The following is a 20,256-nucleotide window of genomic DNA, read 5'->3' as shown; positions in this document are numbered from 1 at the left end:
CAGGATCTTTTAAGATTTGTAGATATGTTCAATGTAAATTAATTTGATTTAAGAAAAGAAAACTCTTGTACAATACATGCATCGAGCTTAAAGTGGTATATTTAAAGTTTAATTTCAAGCAAACCATTTACTTAACTAAAAAGCACGGGATTACGAAATAATAAAAAAACAAGAGGGTTTTCTTTGTTTTGTCTTTTGGTAAATGATGAGGATTTTATCATATCTCATGTATCAAGTATAACGCTCTTATTTTTTCAGAGCTTTTGATAGCACTGCTAGCGAAGATATAACTGTTACAATAGCAGTAACTGATGTAAATGATGAAGCACCTGCTATTACATCCCCTACCTCTGTTACTTTGTTAACAAATACAGCTAAAGGTAAGTAAAACATTTTGTAATAAATGGTACATAGACAAAAACCTTTATAAGTATGTACATGTATAATAATAAGTATGTAATAAATATATAAAGAAGAACAAAACAATATTCATCATAAAATTGATCACACAACATTAAAATCACTCAGAACTTTATCAACATGTTTTCATGAAAGATCTCATAAGAATATCCGAACGTTTCATTTGTCTTTTTGTCAATATTTGGAATACTTACGTTTTAAAAATGTACCGATTGTAGGCCACCAATCCATTCTAAAGTAAAACGAATCAGTACCCAATTTAAAATAATTTTCGCCTTTATAAAGAATTTTTACTTTGAAGATTGAAAAACAAATTCACAGATGCGAGCGGTCATAATGCCACAAAATATTTTATGGTGAACAAGTCATAAAATCCTTTCAATTTCAATACGGCGAGTTTCCGACAACAGTTCGCCGAGTTCCGTGAAACTACGGGAAAATGTCACGTGATCTTATTTCAGTTTTGGTAGATAAGAGCATAGTTCCTCCAGATCTGTATAAGGATTTCCATCCTCTCAAAAAAAATCCCCATGTCTTTCATGGAGCGGGTAACCACTGCACCGATCGGTATGCAAATTAGCAGGCATTGGATAATAGTCGCCGTCCAATTACCTTTTACGTAAATTTAGTTTATATAATTCTATATACAATGTAATTGTATAAGACATGAAAAATATCTTACAAATATATCTTATCTATAATTCATTTTTTGTCTTTATTGTTGACTAGCTTTTAAAAAAGAAACGTTATATCCATTGTTTGGCTGATTGTTCCCTCTGACGTTCTGGCAGATTGACAGTTTTACAATGAATAATATTCACTTATAAGAAAAATTTTGTTTTTATATCGTACAGTATATTTTCAGACACTGTGGTGTACACTGTAACGTCAACCGACGCTGACACTGTTGGAACGGTAACTTACTCTATAACTAGTAAGTCTTAACCTTTTCCCTTATATAAGCGTGTTTCGACGGCTTTTTGCCCCCCCCCCCTTTTTGAGGCCTCAAACAGTGAAAAAATGCCCTATTTAGGCCCCAAACACTGTCTTTCGTTTGAGAAATGTTGTTAAAAAAAGTGACCATTTTTTCGGCGCCGTCCCCCATCCAAATATTACATCAGGGGGTTGCCAGAAGGGGGATGTGCCCCCTTCTGTTTGTGGGGTTTGAAGGGGGGCGGAGTCCCCCTCATCGCCAAGAAAATTTTGGACTTGTGAGAGGCTTAAAATGACCCCAGGTCGATCATAAGGTAACGTGTAACCGACGCTGAAAAGCCTTTGACTCTATCTCAATCCCTTGAGAAGTTGCATCACTTTGAAATAAATTTTGATGGCAAAAATCGAGGCAAAAAAGTGATTTTTGGCAATTTTGAGATGTCCCCTCGTTGCCATGGTAACAGGAAATTTAAGACTGAGCATGTCGTTACAAAGGCAATGGTCCAGTCAACATTTGTGCCAAGTTTGATTAGTATTGAAGCATTTTTCATAGTTTCATAGCAGTTTGAACTTGTAACAGGAGGCTTTTCAGTGAAAATGGCCATTTTTCACAATATGCTCATGGGGGAAAGGGTTAATGTACCCTTAAGCAATTATGAATGGCCCAATAACTGTATTTTTTTCGCACGACAACGAATTCTGACTGATTTGATTTATGCTGTGTAAATGCATTCCTTTTGGCTGTTTAGTCAAGCATATACAATTCAACATCATCACAAACTTTAAGGCTTATATTTGTTGTAAGTGATTAATTTTCTAGTAATTTAATACATTAGACATGGCACATATGAATACGATTAGATGTGTAATTTTATAATTTTTAACAATATTTATCACTTAAAACTTGTCTTGATATATTAGTGTTACCTTTATCTAAATGTGTTTGTTATTTGATTACTTATTATATAGCATTCTGGACATTTTGAAAACAAGTAGATCATTTGCCTTGAATAATTGATCATGATTCATATGAACTTTTGAAATGAAGTTTACATGCATATAACACCATCATTGACTTACAAACAAATCTTAAGCACGTGAAGTCCTTAAATTGATTTGTATTATTACACTATACCTTAAACAATATGTATCTATGAATTAATATTTACATTGTAATGAATGTCATTTGGTTATTTTGCGAGTATAGGTGGGAGCGACAACGGTATCTTCAGTATTAACTCTACAACAGGACAGATCACGCTTAATACTACACTGAACATTGACGATGTTAAACATGATCTTGATATTCAAGCCAGCGATGGTATCCAAACCATTACACAGAAAGTTAGATTTTACCTGAGCAATGGTAAGTGTATCCTTTTTTCCCCTATAAAAAGAAATAATATATAAATTTTTAAAGGACTCCGACAGTGGGAAATAGAAATTATCAAAGCTGGTTTGGTTGATCATTTTTACAAAGTGGTAAGAATAATCTACCTTTACGTCCTTTTATTCAAAATGATGAGTATTTTTAGGGTAAAGAAAGATTTTGTTTTTCATAATGTGAATATATGGATATATGCATTTATTATCAAAAAACAGTTATTTGTAAATACATTTGTATAGTAATTTTTACAAATAAGTACCATTCTCTGTTTCTCCTTTCCCTAGTTTTCTGGCAAACACCGACAGATGGCCAGATGGATAACATCCCTAAAAACACCACGCGGAATACATTGTTGTTAACGATGAATGCTGATAACGCAGTTATCTATTCGTTTGAGGTTGACCCTGATACTGAGGCACATAAATTCCGTATAACGTCTAATGAATTATCTCTAGAAGAAGAATTGGATTATGAAACAACGAAATCATACGCATTTACCTTAAGGTAAGATCATTTCTTCTATTCCTGACACATCAATAAATAACATTCGATAGGCTTCATAAATATGTTTCATTACTAGAAATACTTGTTTACACCTTTTTATGGCTAAGAAGATATGTGTTGATAGTCCACATTGATCGATAAAAACATTTATGCATATGCGAAGATTGGAATATCACTATCCACAGAATGTTTGTATCTTTTAAAATATAAATCAGTCCGATGTTACAGTATTGAATGATTCAAAGAAATTGTTCCAAATTTTGCTCTATTTCATCATTAGTTTTTCGTTATTTCACCAATTTCAGGAATAATTGCAGTAGGAGATAAAATACTGAAATTATTTGCTGGTTTATTAATAGCACGGTCAATAATGTACAAAATTTCGTGTCAAAATTCACTAAGAGAAACGAAAGTGAAATGATTACAATTTCTGGTACATCACAGGATGTGTATGCATATATGTTGTTATCATCTCCTAGTATCTGCATGTCTTTGCGTTGTAACAATCTCCTAATATGTGTATGTTTATGTGTTGTTATCATCTCTTAGTATATATATGCCTATATGTTGTTATCATCTCCAATATATGTGTTGTTATCATCTCCTAGTATGTCTATGTGATGTAATCATCGTCTATTATGTGTATGCTTAAATGTTGTTTTCATCTCCTAGTATATATATGCCTACATGTTGTTATCATCTCCAAGATATGTGTTGTTATCACCTCCTAGTATGTGTAAGCTATTATCTTAAAGTTATCTCTTAGTATGTGTATGTCTATGTTTTGTTATCATTAAGAAATCAATACTTGATTTAAAGAGATAATGCTAGACAAATGTCAAGTCTTCACTTATATCGGTGGAGTATAAGCTTGTATTACCAACATTATTATCAACAAACCATTATCATTTGGTAAATAGATTATTTATAGAAGAAGGTATTCATGCATCATTTTGACACTATAGGGCAACTGGAACTCAGGGTACGACAGAGATAGCTTATATCATCAATGTGATAGATGTTAACGTTGTAAGTCCCGAGTTTGCTGACACAACTGTTCCACTTGATCTTACAAAGGACACGGAAAGAGGTAAAATATAGCAGATTTGTTATCATCGTGTGTGTTAGGATCATAACTAAACAATATGTATAATCTTTATTTTCACAGTATTGCATTCATTGATTGGCCTTGCCTGTGCATTTTTACAAGTTGCATGTCACCTTGGGTTACTCTCCTGCGCATCGGTCGAATATTCCACTATCGCTCACTGTCTGAAGTAACGGGAGTGTATTCAGTAAGCTGCGAAGGGAGCGTAATATAAATATAATAAAACTTCTTTTATGGATCAATAATGTAAATATATACCTTATAGCTTATCCTAAACCTGGACCTAAAGGATTTACATGGTTCATGGAAGATCGACTTAATTGGGTTTCTTTACTAAGTAACGAAGATTTTCAAATTTCATCATCTGGATTGGAAACAAATTTAACAATCTCAAATGTATCTCTCGAACATTATGGAAAATATCGTGTAACTACTGTTAACAGAATTGGTTCATATGATCAGATATTGTTCCTCTCAGAGAATGGTATTATCAATTGTTATTCGGTGTTCGTTTGTTTTCATTTGTTTAGTTGAAATGCTAAGAAATAAAAACTATTATAGACTTAAACGACATTTAACTTTATCAAACATACCTAATTTAACATTTTGTTATAACTTAGCTTTGTAAGTGGTAATTTATTTTGTAACCATTGTTTTGTTTTAAAATTGACAATTTCTGGATCTAAACACACTGCATTTTACAAACACTTTAATTTCCATTTTATACATTTTATTCCGAACATGAATCAATTTAAACATTAGTTTTTGTAAGCTTTATAATTGCTTATTTATGTAGGTGCTTATCTTTTTACCTAGGTTTTAGATCTGACACGTGCAAGTGTATTACGTGCAATAAAGAGAAATGCTCTTTTACAATGACAATAGTTCTCGGGATAGTATGTGTCGTTCTGATTGGCTATGGTACTGGTGTATCCATATTGTACAAAAGAAATATCAATAAGAAAGGTAAATATTATAATTTAATGTTGTATTCAGCTTCTTTAAGTAAGGCCTTATAATTAATTGTTCAAAATTCCTGAATGTGACGAATTCCTTGGCTCGTTCCTCTGATGTAAATTCCTTAAAGTTAATTGGGATAATGATACATCTGTAACGCATTGGAAATTAACGTTGATAGTTTGTTGTATTAGACATAACATTAAACCACAAATGATTTATACATGGAAGTCTATCAACATTTTAATTAAAGCAACATGTTATAAGAAAATCTAAATTACACATTTCTATTGTTTTAATCAATATTTGAAATATTTATGGAAAATGTGCCATTTGTACACCTATCCACTTTAAACTGTTGTACTCAAATTACAAAACCAAAACAATTTTATAACAAAATACAAGTAAAATTTCCTATATCAGGTACAAGATCAAATTCCAGATATGGAGCCAAAACGTAAGTTTTGCACATATTTTTTAATGATTAATTTATCCATTTGACAGTAGTCTTTTCCATCCTTTTTACTATTTCTAATTTTTCTTCTCCCATTATTGAGTATACAAACAAAAGTATTTTATTGCATTAAATACATGTTAACAAATATATTACACAAATAATAAGTATATGTCAAAATGCAAATGAGTTGGGCAACAAGTTCTTAAAACATAAGATTAAGCCCTTCCCAGGCAACAAAGAATGTATCCTATACGAACAATCTGTAGCGAAGGGTAAAGGACATTAATTTCAGATACTCTTGTTCACAATTTTCAAATAAATCCCATGAATCATATATATTTATATATATTTAAAAATATTTTATTTATATTGTTTGAGATCAAATAACAGACTGTAAAAGCAATTATGTTTCTCTATGTTTTATACATTTTGTTTTGTTTAAGTAGAAATGACAATAAAGGAAATACTACTGATGTAACAGGGGAACAAGATTATGAAAATAATGCTGCAGAAGCTGACGAGGACACTTCTAAACAATATACTGAGCTGACACATTATTCTAACGATACTGCCACATATGAACCGTTACGTGTTTAGATAAGATAGATGTAGCTTCTTTTAATCATTTGTCAAAATCTATGTATGAAAGTGTTATGAAAACTGTTTGGGCTGAAGGGTATTTTAGCATACAAAGTATAATATTTTATACATATAATGAACGAAGTATAAAAAAATATAACACCGTGCTGTATTTAAGGCTTGAGAGAGGGGCATATTACCTTTCAGACACTTAAAATAAAATCCCAACATATCACAGAGGTCATGAAAATGCCCAACACAAAAATGTAATAAATTTGTAGTTCTCCAATGGCCCACTAGATTTTCATGATATTTTTGTTGATAACCTGCTTTAAAATATGAGCGTCATATTGATTAAAACTAAATTTATCTCATGAAATATGTTTGCATATTTTTCTATATTTTACTTTTTATTTAAATATTATCGTCTTTGTTTATATCAATGGGATGATTTTACGCGACATTATATGAGATGATTCCCGACATTCTCAAAGTTGATGTGTATATTATTATCATGTTTTGATACAAAATATTCAGAGAAATATAAAATTGTATTTTTTTCTCTGAGTTGAATATTACATCATGCAGGCACTTGTGTCTATCAAACAAGAGTGACCCTTTAAAACATTGAAAATATATCAAAGAAAAAAAAAACACACTACATAATAGCAGAGTGTTTTACAATTTTGGTATTAATTATTTTTTTACAGTTAAAATATGAAAATAAATGGGCAATTCTGTTAACTAGATTTGATTCAAGCACAAGTGGCTATGCTAGAATGATACGAAAAGCTTTGTAAGATTGCATTATGATTTTTGCAGGCATATAAAGTGTAACAGTCTTTTTCAACATACATATTGTCGTCAATCAATCAAACTTTCAAAATTGGCCATAATGCAAAATTGACATAAAGGTTGAGAGGCGTCCTTTAAAAAAGGCGATGGGTGCATTGATGGGTGAATTGATAAAGAATGCAATCCAAACATATTTTTAATAATGTAATAAGTTAACTTGTTTTTTCAATGTATCATATATAGTGTAATTTATACTTTCCCTTTGAAGTTGTTAATCTGGGCGACATGATCTTAAATAATCATAACATGCTCCTATTCATTGACCCAGTTTTATATGAGAATGATTGATCAGTCTTTTAATACGACTTACAATTACAAATGACCATAGGAAAGATTACACTCGTTCAAAGCAACCACTTAACATATATATCGTACTTGTCAAGCTTTGCATTTTAACAAATTAATGCCTTTCTAATACTTCCATATGATAACTTCGAGAGGTTGCAAAATAGCAAAAAAGGTTTTAAAAAAGTTTAAAGAAAAAGCATACAATTTCCGTACCAACACGTGTACGACTTAATATCGTCAGCACTGTAAATATTTTCCAATTTAAAAATGTCCATTTAAGAAGAGAATTCAATTTCATTTCAATTGAAATGTTGCCTATGGCATAGTCTATGATCTGGAATTAAATTGGAAAATCGCGTGTCTTTAGATAGTATGATAAGTAAATTCGTCAATATTGTTTCCAAACAAAATGTTACATCCATAACACAGAATTGAAGAGTTCCATTTTGAATGGGTTAATCACACTTTATGTAATAACGGAAAAATATAAATTTCCATTTCTGCTTATTATAAATGTTACAAAATATTAGAATGATGTGAGCACTTCATAAGATATAAAGATATGAAGCAACACAGATGTTCTGATTTTTTTTGCAGTTTTAAAAATACCTTTTCCGTTAATCACGGTTTGTTTTGATTCGGGATTATAGCCTAGTACATTGTATACATATTAAGCAAATGGATGTAGAATCTTGTGTTCTCATGAACATACAAAATGACATAGTCTATTTTATTTGACTCTAGGTATCTTCCCGTTCCCAGAATTTTATGACAGACAATGCTATATTACTGTCATTTAAGTTGTGTATAAATGCTCATCTGATATGTCCAAAATATAGTGTTTATGTACATTATTCAGGAGGACATCGACACGGACAGACATAATCATTATATCTATATATTCGCCAGCTTCTTTACTTCTTATCACTCATATTCTTTTATTGTCAATTAAATTGATTAAATATATTGTAGCACACGCATAGTAATTGTACAAACACGTATTAATATATCACGATGAAATTGAAATGTTGGTACAGATAATCACGATATATGAATCAGTCAAAAAAAAAGGTTACAGTGCACATATCAAGCAAATTTTTTTGTATTTGTTCATCACAAATTATAGACTGTTTGAAAATATTTCTTATAAGTGAGACTTTAAGCTTGTTACATCTCTACAACATCATTGTCATTTTTGATATTCAGAAAGATGGCATTAAGAAACATTTCGATTTGCTCTAAGATGGATGCGAACGTCTCTAATTACAACAATAGCATAATTTATCTTATATCTTTTAAAGTATATTTTATATCATTAATTTAAAATGTTAGGAATTCTCTTCTTGGTTTGAAGTGAATGCATTTCAATATAAGTACAAGAAAAGCATTGATGCAAAGCATCAAAGGGCGTCCAAGCAAGAAATGCAGCAAGTGAATATGAACTAGTAGACATTTGATGACAAGATATTCTTATAAACTTTTAATGGTTAATTGGTTTTTACCAGAATTGTTTATCACTTATGAATGAGCGGACGAAAAACATTGTTCATTATTAACTTCGGTAGGCATGCTAGAGATTAGATTATAACTTGTTTTTTTTTCACAGGAACTTGAAATTTTATCAATATTAACGAAAATATCCAAAATATACAGGTCAATGATATTCAAAATGTACTTCCCCATATGGTATAAATCTATTTATACTATATAAGGGGTATTTTTGGATATAATCATTAATATTGGTGATTTGATAGAATTTCAAGTTCATGTGGTATTGTCTTTGGAACATACAAAATAGTAGTCAAAATCAATAGTTCTTTTACATTTTTGAAATAATAAAATACATATATAATATTATATTATAATAATTTTTTTTTTGGTCATAAATGTAATATCGTGATTATTTATAGCAACGGATATATACAATCATTTAATATCCATTTGTGTAAGGCATGATCAACACCACACTTGTGTATTGTCCCTTATTATGTTATCGCTATTAGCGAAGACCCCCTCTTAAGGTATCTGTTCACACTTAGTAACAATATGACACTGGTTATATTACTATGTTGATCATGTTGAGCATAATTGTTTTATTATACAATAATTGTAATATATAGTTTAATATTTTCTTACATATTTTATGAATATTGTTTTCTTTTTCTTTTTTTTTGTGTGTTTTATGTGCTATTTCAATACTGAGTTTTTACGTTTACTATTTTTTTTATTAAAATTGTAAAATAAATTGTAAGAATTCATTTGTCATATTGACCGACGATTAGAAGTCAAAAATTAACTGGAAAAAGTCAGTAAATTATGGTTAATCTCTCAATTTATTATATTGTTTATTCTTAAACTATGTACATGTACATTTGTATTTTTCTTTATCATTTTTTAAATTTTAAATATCAATCAATTGAATAATTCGTAAAATTTAATTTGTTACTTAGAATAATTCCTCAGCATCTTTACTAGACACGAATTACAAATTAAATAAAATGTTTCAAAGTTGATGGTGTCATATAAATACCATAAAAATGTACCACTTTACTCAATTATTGTACATATTTATTGTTTTTATCTCATATAAATAAAATAAAACATGCTATTGTTGTTGGTGTTTTTTTCCGAATGGTATGTTTATGTATAATAATAATCAATTTTGAGAGTTTGATCTATGTTTATTAATTATTGTAACCAAACTTAGTGACAAACATTCATTTAAAAAAAAACAACATAACTTATTTATCTGTAACGATATCAAACATCTACTCCAAAACCGGGAGATACCGGACAATAAACGTGTGGTACTATTCCCCGGTCTATAGCCTGTCAAAATAGACCGGGAGAGACCGGGAATTTTACAGATAGGAGACCGGCGAATAGTACATACCTCTATAAATAGATTTTCGAACTTTTACAATGTTAAGGTCATTATTCTATTTATAGCTTACGGATACATGTACAACAATAACAAACCATAATAACCCACTGTGTACTACAAAATGATTAATAAAAAAACCCGAAGAGCGCGATTAATTGACGGAAAAGATTATTTCATTTGAATATGTTTGCATTGCGAAATTCTCCAGTTGCTATTCATTGTTCGCGACATTTCATTTTGATAATCAAAAACCCTCATACCAATCGGAATGATCGGCTATTATGACCGACGAAAGACCCGAAAAGTTGCCGTCGCCCTTTCACAAAATCTGATTTCATTCCATAAGGGCGTCGCGCTTCCCAAAAATGTATATCAAATAAAATAAAAGAATAATCTGACAGTTAACTTGATGATACATTGAATATTAACTAACATTTAGTTATACAAGTATACCCATTGCGATTATTTGATTTGAAAAAAATATTTGATTATTTTAATTAGTTGATGGAATACTATTTATGTCTTGTTGCTTTTAAGATATTCTTGAAATAATAAAAAAAATGAAATGAGAGCTTCTACTTTTACGGACGAATATGTGTATTTTTATTTCTTGCGATATCTGTATTGCTATTCTTTTAATATTTCAGATGATTTAATCCTGTATATTTATAACAATTATTATTTAATGTGCGGCTTAGATGTATGTTCGTTGAATACAAGTATCAGTCTAATTTTAGACTGGGAAAATTCAATTCAGCCAGTGAATATGATACTACACCTAGTGAATATGATTTTATAAAAAGTTTTGTTGACTATTGTTTGGAGCAATGAGATTGCAGTTATATTTAGATAATATAATAAATAGCTATTATATCATTGTGAATATAATCTGACCAACAGAAAGACCAGAAATAAAAAAGAAATATATTTATAAATGTTGAGAAAATTAAAGGAGAATATTCTTCCTTTTATTTGATATTATTTGACAGTAAAGATAAGCTATGAAGAGGAAGTATCAAATGTATGTAGACATTATCTACACAATAATGCTATGGTTATGTTATGGTTATTCTTATTATTCCACTGATAAAATGATCATACTGTAAGTTTAACGTGACTATTTATTTATTTCTGGGGTAAATCTTTAACTAGACACCGCTGTCATATAAAACGGACGCAACAGTCTATCAAATTGTCACTTTTGCATTTAATCTAAATGCTTGATAATTTGTTAATGGTGAAACACTATGACGCTCAACATAAATATCTTAAGTGCGGATAATAATATTATTTTTTCGAGCTTTGCAATCTTTCTTTGAAAACAAATACAATTTAAGGGAAAGAACGTAATATTTCACTAAACATCGTGACTATTTTTAAATGACACCATATAAAAGACACAGGCATGTCGATATATATTCTTTAAATGGCTTTGCAAATGTTACACAAGATGAACATTTATTATGTATTCTTTAATTTTAAGTGCTAGTTGCGTAAAGTAAATGTTCTTTATGCCTCACATAATCATTTTTTATATTATAATCAGCAAAGTATTCACCATAAATTTTCTTAATATTTTTCTATTTTGTATAGCATTTTTAACGTTTCAGTAAGTCGTTTTATTACTTCCTGTAGCGATATATACATGTTTACTCTAGAAGGCCTTAAACTATACATAAAAGAAACTTGTCTAGTAATTCTGCTTCAACGCCAAATGTTTTTCTTTTAAAAATTGTTGTCTTAGTTTATAAAAAAGTTTACATATGCTTTACAAATTAGTAAAGACCTCTGATTCATGAATAATCGTAATTTTTGTCTAATGGTTGCCCCTTTATACTGACGTGACCCTTTCCATTCTCGTTAAAATGTAAGCGCTAAAAATAATTATGTTTTGTAAAAATATAAATATTTATTAATCAGTTCAAGCAAAACACGTTTATTATATTGGTGAAGATAATCATCAAATCAATATATTATTTTAGAAAACAAAACCTGAAAATTAAATTTTACCAGATTTGCATGCACGCGCACACACACACACGCACGCACGCACGTACGTACGTACAACAACAACAACAACAACAACAACAACAACAAAACAATAAGCTTAATAAAGTGTTTTTTTAAGTACCAATAGCCGGATTATGTATTTTCTATGTAAAATAGTTTTGAAAAATATATATCACTGTAAAGATTGACAGCGTGATAAAATTCTTGCAGAAAATCGAAGAATGATCTCATTCTATGTATGTGTAATTATAAACATTACATTTGAATTATAATCCACATTTTTCGTGCAGTTCAACATAAATGCTCTATATTTCAAGGTATGATAAGGAATAATGAACATAAAGAGGTAATACTTTCATCATTACACACAAGCAACTTCATAAATCAGGCGCTAAACGTGTAAAATTTGATAACAAGTCAAGTCAAATAATTTATGGGCAAAAACATATACATGTTCATCGCCAAGTAACATATTGGCGGTACAATACAAGTACAGAAAAGTAAGATACATGCATGATAAATTATACATATACATTATTATTTTTCAGCGTTCATTAATTCAAACAAATGTATTAAGTAGATTCAATTCTTAATTACTTTGCTGAATAAACAAATGTTGCTAAGTTAACAATTACATTTTTGTTCGTACATTTCATTATGGATATGAATTTATTTAAATTAGGCCATGAACAATAATATCTAGGTAAACATGTTTTCCTTAAGTCGTTGTATTATGGACATACTAATAAGAAGTGATATTCAGTTTCAATTTGTTTCATATTGCATTTTGTGCAGAGGCGTTGGTTTCTTTCAATATTTCTATGTCTACCCTCTTCAATAGCTAATTTGTGCGAAGAGAATTATAGTTCTTTCACTTCTCAAAACAAACAAAAACCCTTTAAATATCTTCCGTGATGGATTATATGCAGTTCTCCTTTATGCTCATCGAGAGAAACCCCTGTGTGATTGATGGCCTTTGGCACAATATGCACTTAAAAATACGAATTGCTCAGCAATATTCCCGAGTGTCCGTATATGACGCTACGAAATACCAGTTTAGCCTTGGTTAAAAATGTCTTGCGGTCATTAAATATTACCAAAAGACTTATTCTGAAAACCTTCTTTGAAGAGTTACGCACTCTTTTAACGTAAGTTTAAGAAAAAACTTACGAACGTTTTGTGAAACACACTTACGATTTACGTAAGTTTAAACGTAAGCGAAATGTTACGATAATTCTTACGGAAAAACTTACGCAATGTAAGTAAAACGCTGCCCTGGGAAATTTACGGATGTATTTCAATATAGTAGGAAAGCACTCGCGCTGTTTAAGGGAGAAACTGTATAAAAGGCCGGATAGCTCATTCGGTACATCCGCGGTATTGTATTCGAGGGTCCTAGGGTCGAGTCCCGATCAGGCTGCACATGTTTTTTTTGTTTTGTTGCTTTCTGCAATCCTTTCTGTCATTATTTCATGTACATCCCCTTGACTGCACAGAACAAAATAATATAAAAAAATAGAGAGTGGCATCGGTGGGTCACGCACAGGTGACAGTGTCATTAAATGCCATATTTAAGGCGATTGTACGCTAAATATGGGGCGACAAAATGATTTCTTATTGTCACGGTTCAGAACTGTTCACTATTTAGGGAAGATGATGTGTAAACGGCCGGATAGCTCAGGTGGTAGAGCCGCGGCACGGTAAATTTGGCAATTTAGCTCAATTTCACGCATATATTCTGAAGAAAATAACTACTGTCAGAATATCTAAATACATGCACCGAAATAATTGTTCTATGCTGAAGATTTATACCAATTTTCAAAGCGCTTAGTTTTTAAACCGAGTTACAGGCAAGTTTTTTTTAAAAAAAAAAACGACCAAAAAAAACAACATGTATAAACTGTGGTAATATTACGTCCGTGTGATTACTAGTATTACGCGACACCGGGCCTCTACACTCGCAGGGCAAGCACTATACCACTACGTTTTTATGCTAATAAGAGATTTGCGAGGTGGTAAAAGATTTATACGATAAATAATGTGCTTTTAAATTAGAATTGTCGACACCCCTATCTGTCAATATTGATATAAACAAATAATGAAAGGAATGGCGAACACTTCAAACGGCATGTTTTGTGTTTTATTTCACGCTTAACGATTTCAAGAGAATTGACACCTACATGCATCAATGTGTATTCTGCATAAAACCAACGTTATAAAAATTACTCCGGATATGACACTGATAATTTTAATGTAGTTAAAAAATTATTTCTGTACTAGTATTATCAATAATATTTTTCCACATGAACAAGTATTATGACCGGAATATGTTTATCTAAGAAACGATAAAACAAATAGAAACGATAAAACAAAATATATTTAATTCAAGTATGTTTGGTTAAATATATAACAATGCGTGCTTTTATCACGGCTTTTCTGTCGCAGGCGTTTATACATTTTCCGAGATCTCGTTTAACATCAAAACATTTTAAAAGTTTTCATAAACCTTCAGATGCGCAAAATTGATTTCAGATAAAATTATGCGAGGGTTGTCCGGAAAGTTCGTAGACACCTGCTTCAATACGAGTATTTCGCATCAGAATTTTTGAAACTTTCTCCAATCGCTCACAAATGTGCTTTGATTGATGCTACAAAATGTCAAAACTATCCGTTCTTAAACAATGAAACTGCACGGGTTTATGTAAAGGGATGTACAGGTGTGCGGAGCACGCCATGACGTTACGTCGTGAATGTACTTACTAAAATGTGACGTCGAAATTGAAGCGCCGTTATTCTTTCTAAAATATTCACCGTTGCATCCCACACATTTCCTCTGTCTAACAACCCATTTGTCATACACCTTTGCATACTAGTCACTCTAAATGCCAGAAATAATGCGTAGTGCTGCTGTTTTTAGTTTTTAGTTCAGTGAAATTCCTTAATTTTATACCTCTGAGTTGCGACTTTATCAATGGGAACACGGCGAAATACATCGGCGCTAAATCCAGACTGTATGGTGCATGCAGCAGAGTCTCAAACCCCAATAATTGAATTTCTTGCGAAGTAGTGGCAGCCGTATGCGCAGGGGCATTGTCCTGAGGAAGTATTACATTCTCCAAATTCTCTGAAAGTGTGGGTCTTTTCTTCCGTAGAGCATGAATAAGGTCTCCCCTTAGCACATGAAAATAGCATTTTAAACATAATTGTGTCTTCAAATATGAAGTCATTACACACGTGGAGTTAATATTTATAATAAATATTAACTTATACTCACGTTTAATTAAGGTAATAAAAACCACAATTACCTTTGAGTTAGGGATGGGTACCACCAATTTTTTTGTACCGCGGTATATCGCGGTATTTCACCTGTGTACCGCGGTATGTACCACGGTATTATGAAGACACTTTTTAATGTTTAACTTATGCAAACTAAGACCAACTGCCATAAGAATGTTTAAACATTTTGATAAAACACAATACATTTTAGAAAAACAGATTAATATCTTTATTTCTTTCAACTAACATCTGTCTACCTGACTGGAAAATAATAAATAAAAGAAAGAAGAAAATAACCTTATTGTCTTGATAATATTTTCAACAAAATCTAAAACAGAAAAATGGCAATTCCCATGAGGACTCCTCTATTGTCTTAAGTTTTTAATAGCACATGGTTTCATTGGTTTGCATGACCATTGTCTAGAATAATTTGAAGGCCGGTTATGGTTATGCGGGACATTTATAGCAAGTCCTTCTTTAGGAAAATCAACTTGTCAACGTGTTTTGATTTAAGACGTGACCTCTGGGCACAAAGAATATCTCCAGCAGTAGAGAAGACTCGTTCAGATGGAACACTAGTGGCTGGAATGCACAGGTACTTCTTAACAACCCGAGCAAGAAGAGGGAACTTGTGCTCATTATCTTTCCACCACTGCAAAGGGTTCACATCCAAGGGAACTGGTGGACATTCTTTGTACTGCTGTACTTCAGCCTGAGCAAGAAGAAGAGGTGTCTTGGGTGGCTCAACTGCACAAATATAGACATCACCAAAGATTTCTCCAAATACTGATGATTTTGCACTTTTCATGCTTGTTGATATTGATTTTGTTTCAGTTTTGATCTTCTTTGAAGGTGGGCCTTGGGTGGATTCTTGTTCAGTTGGTTTACTATCTCTCTCTGTATTTTCAGGCAAACTTGGTAATTCTGGCTCATCAATTTCAGTTAGGAGGTTCTCATCTGGCTCAATTTTAATCTTACTCACTTAATTTACTGTAACTGTTTCTGATGTAAGTCTATTGAAAACCCCAGCATTGTCTTCATCTGACAAAAAAGGAAGCATTTTGAATCTTGGGTCAAGTGCTGAGCACATATTGAGAACTTGCTCACTTCCTTTGTATCGAGTTTCAAGACTTTTCTTAACCAAGGACTTCATCTCTGTCACTGCAGGGCATTCAGTATCTGTGCCTGTCAAGATGAAGTTTACAATCTGATGTTGTAAGGGCATTATTACAGAGACTGTTGGGTTGTTTTCTGAGCAGAGCATCACTGTGATATCCTTTAAGGGCTTTAGAAACATGATCATCTCCTCTGCTAGAAGCAGTTCTTCATCAGAAATGGAGACATCACTCACTTTGCCAACATCTTTTGACCTAAGGGTCGCAAACACAGCCACCTGCATCTCGAGAAATCTAGACACCATATCATATGCACTGTTCCACCTTGTGCTAACATCAATGATCAATTTATGCTGCGGAAGACCTAGAGCCTCAGCCTTTACTTGAAGGATATTATTTGCAGTGTTGCTTCTGTGAAAAAAAGCTACTATTCGACGGATCTTGGCAAGCAGGTGACTAGCTCTCTTTACTGATAAGCATTTCTGCACAGCTATGTTCAATGTGTGAGCATAACATCCAAGGTGAAGTGAACCAAACAACTCTCCAGCTTTCACCATGTTACTTGCATTATCGGTTACTAGAGTCGGCTTACCATGCCCTGTTGGTAGAGCCCATTCCTCAACTGCTGCATTTAATACTGCTGTAACATGCTCTGCTGTATGACTCTCTGGGAGTGCCCTGGTCTGCAACACAAAGTTCTTCAACTCCCAACTATCAGTGATATGGCTTGATGTAACTGTCATATAGGATTCAGTAGCACAGGACGTCCATCCATCAGTCGTCAGTGAAACCTGAAATGCATATACATTTAGTTAGAGGCATAACTTACATACAACTGACTAAATTTACTGAAAAAAAATTGTTAGACTATATGGGTTCAAAATTATCCTTTACTAAATTTAGTAAATTTGCAAGAACATGTAAAAGACGTTAATTTCATAATTAAATGCAACTTGACATTCTGTGATGGCCATCGAGTCATCAACCCTAAATTTGAGACCGTATTACAGAAAAATCATATGCATATTTTGATATAATATGAATTCTTTTTGCAGTTTTATATAAATGATACCCTTTTTTTCAAAAATCATTATTTTAAGGAAAACTGATGTCAACTTATAAGTTATGTCTTTTTAAGTCTATTATGTTAGAATATTTCATTAATTATTGTTATATTAAAAAATGACTATAAAATTATAATCTGTCACAGTCTATCACATTAATTACCTGTTCTGCATTCTTCAGATTAAGTTTCACATTTTCCTTGGCAGATTCATACATCTCGGGTATGATTCTTTCTGAAAACACCTTCCTGCCTGGGACAGTATATCTTGGGTCAAGGCAACTGATCAAGTCTTTAAACTCGGGACTTTCTACCATACTGTATGGACGGAGATCTTTCACCAAAAATCTTGCAATTTTATTTGTTATTAGTTTAGATCGATCTGAACTACTGGCATACTTTGACGCAAATAGCTTTGGTATTGTAGGTAAAGAAACAGTCTCACTTTGTTTCTGGTCCACATGAACATCAGTGGTGGTAGTTTTTGAACTTGATTTTAATGATTTAGCAGACGACAATAATGACGGATGATGTCGGCGAATGTGAGCTGATAAATTGGACGTCCCACCTCCTGAACATTTTATGACCATATCACACTTCATACATACGGCTGTATTATCAATTAATTTCTGTGTTATTTTAGACTTTTGGAGCCCAAAATGCCTCCAAATATCCGATTTCCCCTTTGGATTTTTGACCGTGGTGAATTCGTCCATGACGGTATGAGCTGTTTACAAGTTGGGCTATGTCTAAATGCTTTACGTTTTGTTATTGTCGCCACTCGTTAATACGTCAACATGTTTACTAGCCTTAGACTGAGCACTAACATGGGTGTCCCCTTTTAATGCATTTAAATGAAGAATGATATATAAAAATTATAAAAATGTCGGCGGATGAAATGTATTTACACTACATAATAAATATGAAAAACAACCGGGAAACGATCCGACCTTTCCGCGACTAATTATTCGTTAGAGTATTATACTGTGCATTTACTGCTGCTCTAAAAATAGACTTGGAATTCCACTTTAATTTAGGTTGAAAGTTGAAACACAGATTACAGGGTAAATAACGTCCGAATCTTACAAAATATTATGTAAAATTATATATATTAAAAGACCGGTATTCCTAGGGGTCGTACCGGTACGTACCGCGTCTGAACGAAACCGCGGTATACCGGTATACCGGTAATACCGCACATCCCTACTTTGAGTAGTAGTCTGCATTAATAGTGGTCCCATGGAGTATAGCGTGGGTGAGGATCATACCGTGTCTATCTTTAATAGAATAAACATGTGCTTTCCCATTGACTTCGTCACTTTGGCTTTCTTTGGTGGCGGAGAGTCTTTATGCTTCCATACGCTAGACTGCTTTTTGCTCTCGGGCTCAAAATAGTGAAACCATGATTCATCAGTTGTAATAATTCTGTCCAAAAATGCATCACCGCCCCTTTTCCCTTTTCGAAGAAATGATTTTGCTGCTATAACACGCGCCTCTTTATTATCACTAGAAAGTAACCTGGGGACCCAACGTGCACAAACACGCTCCATTCCAAAGTTTTTTTCAGTGAGAATTTTATGCACAGTTGTCTTTGAAATATCACATTGTTCAGAAATATCTCTTACAGTAAGTCGCCGGTCATCATTAATGACGTTCCTAACTAACGTTCAAGATTTCTCATTAATAATGCTTGGTCTTCCTGAACGTAAATCGTCTGATGTTTCAACTCTTCCATCGTGAAATCGCTTGTACCATTTATATACAAGAGGGCGAGAAACACTTGGCCTCTTACTGTTTGAATTAATAAATTCCATCGTCTCTCCAGGCGTTTTTCCAAGCTCCATGCAGAATTTTACTAGCACACGCTGCTCCGCCCAAACGTCCGACGTCGTCATTTCTGGCGTGTTTTCTTCCATGGTATATTGACAATATTTCTCCTCACTATTTTATTTCTAAAGCGATTACGTTCAATTCATAACAATATGACGTCAGCGTGTAACGTAACGTCATAGGGTGTTTATCATAACGTTACTCGCGATTTTATCAGGTAAAATACCCAAAGAAAGAAGGCGCATGAGACAGGTGAATATCTCTAGTTTTGACGTGCTCCGGGTACCTCTAAACAAGGTTGGCACGGAAACGATCACACGAGTGCCGGTAACAATTTCATGTTTTTTATCATAATCAAGGTATGCAATTATGATCAAGGGTGCTCACAACATAAACAAAATGTTTGAAAACAATAGAATTAACAAGAAATATCGGTTGTCTACGGATTTTCCGGACAAGCCTCGTATTGTACTATGCATAATTCCACGGGTTTATATTGTTACGGTCTAGTGGGTCGTTGACTCTTAAGTATGCCCTTTACTCTAACTGTATTTTGGTAATCAGGCTTTCAAGGTATTAATACAATCAGG

The 20,256-nt window shown here is 32.4% G+C and overlaps 2 protein-coding genes across 2 annotated transcripts; one reads left to right on the top strand and one right to left on the bottom strand.

The window, feature by feature from the left end:
• The first annotated feature begins 257 nt into the window (after nucleotides 1-257).
• LOC132726706 (uncharacterized) lies at nucleotides 258-10,094 on the top strand. The gene is made up of 8 exons (XM_060712063.1): nucleotides 258-380; nucleotides 1,286-1,354; nucleotides 2,561-2,719; nucleotides 3,025-3,244; nucleotides 4,210-4,334; nucleotides 5,169-5,318; nucleotides 5,733-5,766; nucleotides 6,210-10,094. Exons 4-8 carry the CDS (start codon nucleotides 3,054-3,056, stop codon nucleotides 6,361-6,363), a joined length of 654 nt encoding a protein of 217 aa, XP_060568046.1. The 5' UTR covers nucleotides 258-380; nucleotides 1,286-1,354; nucleotides 2,561-2,719; nucleotides 3,025-3,053; the 3' UTR covers nucleotides 6,364-10,094.
• Nucleotides 10,095-16,118: 6,024 nt separating this feature from the next.
• On the bottom strand, nucleotides 16,119-19,752 carry LOC132726705 (E3 SUMO-protein ligase ZBED1-like). Its single transcript, XM_060712062.1, has 4 exons — nucleotides 19,629-19,752; nucleotides 18,001-18,446; nucleotides 16,766-17,564; nucleotides 16,119-16,615 (listed from the first exon to the last, which is right to left on the bottom strand). The coding sequence occupies exons 1-4, from the start codon at nucleotides 19,750-19,752 to the stop codon at nucleotides 16,119-16,121; spliced, it is 1,866 nt and encodes a 621-aa protein (XP_060568045.1).
• Between the last annotated feature and the right edge of the window lie 504 nt (nucleotides 19,753-20,256).

The sequence above is a fragment of the Ruditapes philippinarum genome, unplaced genomic scaffold (genome assembly GCF_026571515.1).
Source record: "Ruditapes philippinarum isolate M1 unplaced genomic scaffold, ASM2657151v2 ctg14198_1_1_1_1, whole genome shotgun sequence".
Lineage (NCBI taxonomy): Eukaryota > Metazoa > Mollusca > Bivalvia > Venerida > Veneridae > Ruditapes > Ruditapes philippinarum.
Note: the sequence above shows the minus strand (reverse complement) of the source record. Positions and strands in the feature narration are given on the sequence as shown.

What these genes read in the sequence shown, in the direction of transcription:
- LOC132726706 (XM_060712063.1), top strand. Translation starts at nt 3,054, where the DNA reads ATGGATAACATCCCTAAAAACACCACGCGGAATACATTGTTGTTAACG. An exon ending in TCATACGCATTTACCTTAAG is followed by an intron (nt 3,245 to 4,209) that starts GTAAGATCATTT and finishes TTGACACTATAG; the next exon opens with GGCAACTGGAACTCAGGGTA. An exon ending in TCCAGATATGGAGCCAAAAC is followed by an intron (nt 5,767 to 6,209) that starts GTAAGTTTTGCA and finishes GTTTTGTTTAAG; the next exon opens with TAGAAATGACAATAAAGGAA.
- LOC132726705 (XM_060712062.1), bottom strand. Translation starts at nt 19,752, where the DNA reads ATGGAAGAAAACACGCCAGAAATGACGACGTCGGACGTTTGGGCGGAG. An exon ending in GGAATTTATTAATTCAAACA is followed by an intron (nt 18,447 to 19,628) that starts GTAAGAGGCCAA and finishes TTGATAATACAG; the next exon opens with CCGTATGTATGAAGTGTGAT. An exon ending in ATCTGAAGAATGCAGAACAG is followed by an intron (nt 17,565 to 18,000) that starts GTAATTAATGTG and finishes TATGCATTTCAG; the next exon opens with GTTTCACTGACGACTGATGG.